General features: G+C 40.9%; 1 protein-coding gene across 1 annotated transcript in view; it reads right to left on the bottom strand.

The window, feature by feature from the left end:
• Nucleotides 1-790, bottom strand: part of RSU1 (Ras suppressor protein 1) — a gene marked incomplete at its 5' end in the record, with an annotated part of 96141 nt that extends 95351 nt beyond the window's left edge. Inside the window, one exon of the mRNA XM_017729220.1 lies at nucleotides 718-790. Coding sequence (XP_017584709.1) covers nucleotides 718-790 — 73 coding nt within the window. The remainder of the gene's footprint in view (nucleotides 1-717) is intronic.
• Between the last annotated feature and the right edge of the window lie 7808 nt (nucleotides 791-8598).

Genomic DNA, 8598 nt, shown 5'->3' with positions numbered 1-8598 from the left:
AGGAATGTTTGCACAAGATACTGGTAGATAAACCACACAAACAAAGAACAAACAACCCCCAAACCCACAAAAACTTTTGCCTTGCAAAAGTCAGTCTGATATCTGCCTCCGCCAAGTTAAGTCTCATATTTATGTTCTCAACATGCTATTTGCCAACACCTCACTTAGGGGCTTCTTTACTGTGGGAAGCAGGGTCCACAAGCTGAAGGTGGTGTGTGCAGTATGACTAAGAGACAGCTTTTGTTTGGACAGAAATAGGCTACTTGACTTCCACACCTATGCTTACATTCAGTTGGCCTTGCTCATACATGTTTGGTTATAGATATAATGCACTGGAGTTGTAATTGCTTTGCTTCAGCCAAATTCATTATCCATTCACTAAAATGCAAACTGTATTGTTTCTGATACAACTAAAGAGATTTCAAAAGTCCTCACCTTAACATAAAGACTTCAGAGTCATGGTAGGAAGTGGATTTCTGACTGAACTGGTTACAAGACTGAGAATTACAGATCTTCCAGTACATTGCAGGTCTGTATTGAAGCTGTATTGAAAATGGCTGCTAAGTCACACCCTCCATCTCTTCACTTTTAATGAAGTACTAACCAAGAAGCATCACTCTTAATAGTGACATTGTACTCTAAATCAAACTAGCAGTGTCAGCTTTTCCATATTACTTAACTGCCTGCAATGAAGTCCAAAACCAGGAATATACTTACTTGTAAGCTTGTTGTGACTCAGAACCAGCTGTGTGATGTGAGACAGCGTAACTGCAAATGAAGAGAGAAAGAAGTTAGTTTATGGACATGGCAACTGAGAGCTTCTAGCTATTTCAGCTGAAAAAAAAATAGTAAAGTTGTTCTCTCCACTCCAGTAACTTGATTCATGTGCATTGTCAAAATAAACAAGAGAAGATCAAGACTAAAGGACACATCCACCTACTCCTCTGCCCTTTAACTTTACATTTCTGTTACTGCATCAGACACAACTTGAGAAGCTTTTACTCACAGATACCGCAACCTGTTTCAGCTAACCCTTGAAAAAGCTCATGACTTAACAGAGGCAAATATAACCTGTTAGCAGAATGAAAGCAATCACTCAAAGGCACCATCAGATCAGAAAGTTCCGTGTTGTAAAAAAAAGAAAAAAGCACTACCATGGTTCCCTGTGCAATTGTGGGTTGTGAAGGAAGGAAATGCAGGGAGGAGAAAGGAAGAAACAGTGCACCCACCCCAAATTTCTCCTAAAATTTGAGCACTCTTAAGTACTGCCTGCATCACCTCACAATGCAGAACAAGAGGACAGGGAAAGAAGCCCACAGAAAGTCTGTAAGGGTATTGTAGGAAAATCATCACTAAAGGGCAGACAAGCAGCTTAGAGCAGAGCTCTAAGTTTAAAACATAAAAGGCACCCCAGCATCTGAACCATAAGCGACCATGTAACACTACTGAGTGCTTACCCATACAGATAAATACAGGATTGCAATTTACCCAGAAAAATGAGAGAAGATACTGGAGATAGTAACAAGCTTGTGAACAAATGCCTAAGTACACTAGTTTCTCTTGGTTTAGCTGTTTTCTTAGCTGTGACAATCAGTAATAGTCAACATTTCATGGGCCCTTGATATCCAAGCCTGACCACCAAGAACACAACCATCAGAAGGGCAGCCCTACCACTTGACATCCAGAGATGAGAAGTGCTCTAGTCTCATGTCTTCAGTTCCAAGGCAAACTGACATCACCAATGCCAGGGAAAAAAACCTGTTTTCCTGCATTTAACTTCAGAAAAATGTCATTCTAGAGCTCTGAGGCTTTACCTAGACTTAACAGCATCAACAAAAAAATTTACTTTGTACAGTATCAAAAACAATAATGATTTTTTTTCGTTTTTTTTTTATTTTTTTTAACAAAGCTGCTTCCATTTTGCTTTGCTTTTAAAACAGATGAGTCGAACTAAAGTGGCAGAACAAGACCAACTAACACCACCTCACCCCCATACTAAAGAGTCAGCATCATGCCATGGGCACAATGACAACTGGACCCCTGCATTGCTTCTGCCTGGCAAAGGTCTGCAATACCCATGCTGAATTGTGGGTGCAGCCACTGGGAAGTCAAACTGGGCACTCAGGTACAGCGTATGTTCTAAGAGAACTTTTGCACTATTTCCTTTTCTACTTCAAAGTTGATGCTTTTTTGGTTTATTAAAGCAGAACAAAGACTGAAGATGCCACCACGCTTCTGTGGCCTTGACTAGATCATTCTAGTTTTGCATAGAGCTTTGCCAGTTTCAGAGAATCCAAAATTCAGATGATCTGTTTTTTATTTTGTTGAAGTGCATAATGAATTTCATTACAGTAAGACCATCCCCACCACATGCCTTTTAATAAAAGCAGCTAGAATGACTTGAGAAACGACACGAGGAAAGCTCAAATTTAGTTCATATATCCACCATGATTTGACTTTCTTCACTCTTTTCTGTCCATTAATCATTTATTCTATGAAGAAGATATGACTTCTGTGATTATTTGTTAAAACTAAGGCTAGACATATCCAAGGTATCAAAATAAAACAAACTCTTTTCATGAGAAATGATAAGATCTTCCCCTGTCTCACTATGGGAAAGCATAAAAATCAAAATGACAACTCACATAGACTAAGAGAAGTGTTTAGGATTTTGTTTCTGTGCTCAAGATGCAATTCAATATTTAAAAGCAGGCCAAATAATATTTAACTCCTGCAAAAAGCCAGCCTCTTCTAAGGAGACAGCACTTGCATGCAACTTGCTTGCACCACAGAAGCATCAAGTCACTGAGCTGCACGAAATGCTACACAGCAGCACAAATGCAAGTAACGGCTCTGGATCAGTTACAAACTGAGCTCAGAAAATGAAGTATTTTACTAAGAGAGAACAGAGGCAGACCTCAATTTAAGCCAAGTGTTTGCACATGGTGAACCTCTCCTGCCACAGTGTCATCATGTCTGTACAAAGGAAGTGTGGATGCTTATTCAAGGGCAATGAAGCTTTGGGGCTGCAGACTTTGGTCTTCTGAACATCAAACTCCTCATGAATTTAAATACCATAATGTTCTGTGCATATTTAAAAGTAAGTCTTCTAACTACACCATCAAGCCATGTGCACCACTGGCCTTTAGCAACACAAGGTTAGAAGCATTATTCTCACTACTCCCTCTCCTTTTTTGTCCCACTACTGTATTCTTCAACTGAGACTATTTTCAGAAAGGTTTCTTCTCTCACACCTATACAGAACAGAACAAAGTCCATATCAAAAATTTCAAGGCTGAAATCCCTAGACCAAAGACATTTGAATCTGTATTTTACTGTCCAAATTTGACTGAAGTCTAGACACCTTGTCTGAGACTCCACTATCTCAGTCAATCCTGATGCATGACAAAAAAATCCCATGGCATCTTTGACCAGCAACAGCAGGCTGACATCCCCCAAAGGAGCAAGAAAGGCTACACTCCACTACTATTTTGAAAAGAGCAAAGTTTTAGGTGTCTGTGCTCTGGACTACTTCCAGCAGCATTTTAGACATATCAAGACAAAGAGATACTTCAGTCTTGAAAGGTCCAAAGCTACCACCAGTTCAGAGACAAATTTAAGAAAGGGAGCCACGATAAGAGAGCAGTACTTGCTCACTCCTTACACAGAGGGGAATTTGCTCACTTACATTAAACTGACCTGTGTCAAACGACCAGCTCCTGGAAATGACATGTTTTCCAGTACGCTGCCACATGCCTACTCCTGTGAAAAGGACTGTGTTGTGGGAACAGCTGACTGAGATTTACCTCATCCTATATATAAAGTCATTCTGCAGGACAACTAAACCATCAAGTCTTGATATCAAAGAAGATACTTGTCTTAGGCAACTGATTAACATCCGCAAGTAACATCTAGAAGGCTAAAGGGGGCCTGGTGGGGCAATTTTGATTTGGATGTACACAGTCCAGGTAAGCATAACACACAACAGGTCAGATGACTCATCCCGAGCACCAGTCTGCCAAGAATGGAAGGGCACTGAGATACCCCTGGGGAATTGCTACAGCCTATGATGCCATTGGAGGAGCTTCTGGACACTGCCTTGATAACATTATAGTCATTAGCATACAGGCAATAAGTTACTATGATTTCATGAATGCACCAGATACTCACACAGAAGTCTGAGGGTCAGGACAATACCTACTGCCAGAGCAATTGACTTCCACAGTAATCACAAACTCTCATTATGGTCCCAGTCCCTCTATTACTTCAAAACAGAGCGAGTCAAGGGAAGAACATTTAGGTTCTTCCATTTTGGCCCTAATATCAAGTCTCTTCATATACTGCAGTCGTGCACTGCAAGTTAGCTTTACAAAAAATACCTGGATGACAATACTCAACCTAATTATTAAGGAAAAAATAAAACAAATAAAAACCCTGTCAAAAAAAAAAACAAAAAAAACCCCAAAAAGCCTGACAAACCAACCAAACAAAAGCAAAATAAATTAGAAAAAAAACCCCCACACCCACAAAACAGGAAGACCCCAGTGACTTTGCTGAGCCAAGATAAGACACTGCCTGTCCCACTGGAGGAAGTTGATGCAGGATGAGCATTACAGTATTGTTACAAGTAGCCTGCCTCTCCATCTTACAGTATTGTTACAAGTAGCCTGCCTCTCCATCTTCTGTCCTTTGGTTATTTTAGGAATGAACAATTTTATAAACACTAACTTTCTGATAAATAATTCTAGTCATGTTAATTCTTACCATGCAAGTATGTACTTTATTCAAAATATGAATAGCTTACAGATGGAATGATAATGAGAGCCAATTAACACATAAATAGGATTGCATCCAATATTCCTTCCCTGACAACAGAGCAGATGTCACAAGTTATTTGGGCAGAATAATTCCTTCATTCTTAGCTTCTCCATATCAGTCAGTTAAAAGACACATAAATGAGACTGGTCCACACTCTAAGAACAATCCCATAGTTGCTGATGGCTGTTCAAAGTCCTACCAATAAATACTAGGGAAAGGGCACATCATTCCCTACTTGCTGAACCTGCTTGTTCAGCCTACGGGATGTCTATTAATGCTCTCTACCATTACCTGTCCATGGTGGACACAGCTTTATAAACAAATGTCATCTATTTATTCCACAATATGAAGGCAAAAAAACCCAAACCAACACAACAGAACACTTCCATGGAGCAAGACATTTTTTAACACTATTTATGCACAGAGGATGCTCAACTATAGTATAGATGTGCACACAGATGGTGTAACTGTTGTTTTCTCATATGCTGGAATAATAAGAAGAGTCTTTAACACTTAAAATTGTTTCACACAGTCTTAGCATGACAAGCTAAAGAACAGAACACTTAGATCAAGGGATATTTTTTGTCTCAAATTAAATCTCTTTTCTACAGAACGTCTGAAAAAGGGTTCTCATACTACAGTACTGAAAGCATCAGAAATTCAGATGCTCTCAAGGTCTGTAACACAATTCTAGTTTGTACTTTAAGTCATTAGGAGAAAACATGGAAGTGCCCGGCTTCAAGAAATATTCCAAAAACAGAACTCGACTTCTAATGACATTAATGAACTCCTGATTTAGAAGTGGTTCAGGGACTACTTAATTTTTCTTTGTGAATCTGAATGCCACATTGTAAATAAGCTAGTAACCACGCTCTTTCTTTGCTAAACATGAAAGTGGGAAGAGATGTAAAGGTTGCCAAGCTTCCAGGTCTAAGCTAACTTGTCAATCTCCTTCCAGATAGAAGTGTTTCATCCTTAATTGGAAAGAGACACCGATATTTGACAGAGGCAAGTTTTGTCTGTTTCGTCTCTCCAACAGCTGCTACAGAGGGTGGAAGTCAATGCAGAAGAAAATCAGAGTGACTGCCCTGTACTGCAGCAAGTCATTCACTAGACTGAAAAAAAAAAAAGTCAGAAGAGAATCATATCCAAGACAGGGCATATATTCCCCTTTGCTCCTCTTTGCCCCCACATAACATCAGTTTTCTCTATCACTTACATTTTGCTGGGTTTTTTTTCTAAACACACATGACAAGAACAGGGCTACACCTAAGGAAAAGGATTGATTGGCACACTGAACAGATGTTACATGGTATACTTGTTCCAAATCCTTGTGCCTGTATTAACCCTAAGTGAATTAACTTAAGAAAGCTTAAATACAAGCTCACTAGTCATTCTGCAGCAAGTACTCAAATGTGCAGTGAGACAGGGCTTGGTCCTGTCCTTGAAGAGTAAGGACTATAGGGACCAGCTTACCTTTAGGGGATATTTGGCACCTCTGGTAGGGTCATTCACAACCACTAAATAATTACATGACACAAAATCCTGATCAGGGGCTATTGAACACTGTAACTCAGGCATATCTTCCAACCTACTAAGTCCTTAAAACTCAAATAGTCAAAGACATTCCCTACAATCGTTATCTAAATTACCTTAACTCTCAACATCTGCTGGTGGCCCTCCTTAGAGATGAAACCCTGTGCAAGAAGAGTCACTGGACATGAATAGTCATGATTGCTTTTAACAGAGATCTTTACTTCATGATCTTTTACTTCAGGAAAAAAAAATAGCTGAAAAGAGCAAGCTTTAACACCGTCCTGGAAAGGTGTGCAAAACACAGAGAAGGAAAGGTACCAGGTCAGTCTCCTTTAGTTTACATGCCAGTTCTGAGAGCCAGAGAAAACCCAAACACCCAATCTCTACATTAGAAAAGACCATCCATTTGGAGTCAGATGACAGGGGTTTGAAAACAAGTTTAACACTTCCTCAAACCATTACCAAAAATTCAAAAGTAATACCTATTCATTATTTTTTATTTGGCAGAAGGTATTCCTTCTTCAGAAGGCAAATACTTTCATGGTAGAAAAAAACCCCAAACCCAAAAAACACGACTTATCTGTTCTCTGTCAGTGACCACAATAACTGAAAAAGCAATTAGTTTAACAGAAATCAGCCATCATTTCCCCCTTCCCTAACTTTCATCCCAAATTGAAGAAGGCCCCAAATCCCCATGCTAGATCAAGTCACACAACATGTACCAGGAGTATCTGCAGAGACCCCTCTGATGCAGTCTAACTAGGGTACCACAAGTCTATACCCCATGTAGGGAGCTCCCTGCCAAAGACATTTCAGATGCTTAATTAGCAACCTGGTACCAGGGAACATCTGGGGACCACAGTGTTCCACCTTGCGGTCCCTGGCCCTGCCTGAACAACAAATCCTAGAGAGTCTTTGTACAAGAAAAGCTTTTTTTTTTAGGATTATCAATGTGCTTCAACATTATCCTTTCTCTATGCTGAAAGATCAAAGCTGGTTAATTAATTATGCGTCTAGTGCTGATAGAAGGCACCAAGTCTACTTAACAAAAGCAACAGTACTCTGTTGCTGCCCCATATACTCGACAGATCTAAGTATAGTTCTGAAAATTAATCTTTAATTAATGTGAGCTAAACACTACTTTGTCTCAAATAAATGCTCATCCAATAAAAATGCAGTCACTATTGAATGTGAGCTCACGTACATAGTCCTTACACCACCATCTTCCCAAAGTTCCATGCACCACCCAGAAGCAGGAAAAGAGTAAGTACAGCATGAAGACTAAAGTACAGAACCTAGTTCTGCAAAACTGTACTTAAGACTTCATCCTTTATTGATGTGCTTGAAGACACCTTGATGTGCTCCTGACACTGCAGATAATGGCGCATTGGTAGGGAGCCATACCCTTCCCTGTGTTCATATCTCTCTTGTAAGAAGAGTTAGGTACATTTGCTTCTGGCTGCTATCAAGTTTAACAAAGTAAAGAGCTAAACCAGGATACAGTCAAGTTTTAAGTACATTGGTTGGTTGAAATTCTGCTTTTTTTCCCTCATTGCATCACGCATTTAGAAAAATTTCAGCCTGTGGCACACTACAGTCAGTCACAACTTTAACTCCCTGAGTATTGGCTGTGCCATACCATCATGTGCATTTTAGCAAGGCAAAGATACCTGACTTGCTCTTCGTTTATGTGTTCTCCAGAACTGTAACAGCATGTTGTTATTGGTATGCTGTATTTACTGTAAATTAACTACAGCAAATGTACCGTACCAACAGCAGCACCCTGCCATGGTTCAGGAAGCATGTGCAACTGCATAATACCCAAAGCATGATGTTGCTGTATCTGTGTATTACTGTCCTCTCCTTCAGAGACCAGCCACGCGCAATTGCAGGCTGATGTCACCCTATCCCTTTCAAAAACCAGTGGGGATGCTACGTGGCTGGCGATTTTTGTTTCAGTAGCACGACGGAGAAGAGGGAAAGTCTCCCCATCAGTCAAGTGCTAGAATGCCAGCAGTACGACAGGGAACGCTGAGCCCCGGTGCGGGGCTCCCCTGGACACACGCACGGCTCCTTGCGGTGCTGCCGGCAGCCTGATGCGAGGCGTTTCGCTCAGCCCATGGATCTCTCACTAAGCCCCCCATGCCCAAAGGCCACCCCCGCACCGAAGAGTCCCGGGCGGCCGCACCATCGCAGCAGGGCCGGGGCAGCGGCCGGAGCGGGGCGGGGCGGCCCGGACACCCC

Source organism: Corvus brachyrhynchos, unplaced genomic scaffold, assembly GCF_000691975.1.
Source record: "Corvus brachyrhynchos isolate BGI_N302 unplaced genomic scaffold, ASM69197v1 scaffold142, whole genome shotgun sequence".
NCBI classification, from domain to species: Eukaryota; Metazoa; Chordata; class Aves; order Passeriformes; family Corvidae; genus Corvus; species Corvus brachyrhynchos.
This window is presented reverse-complemented; position numbering and strand designations above follow the sequence as displayed.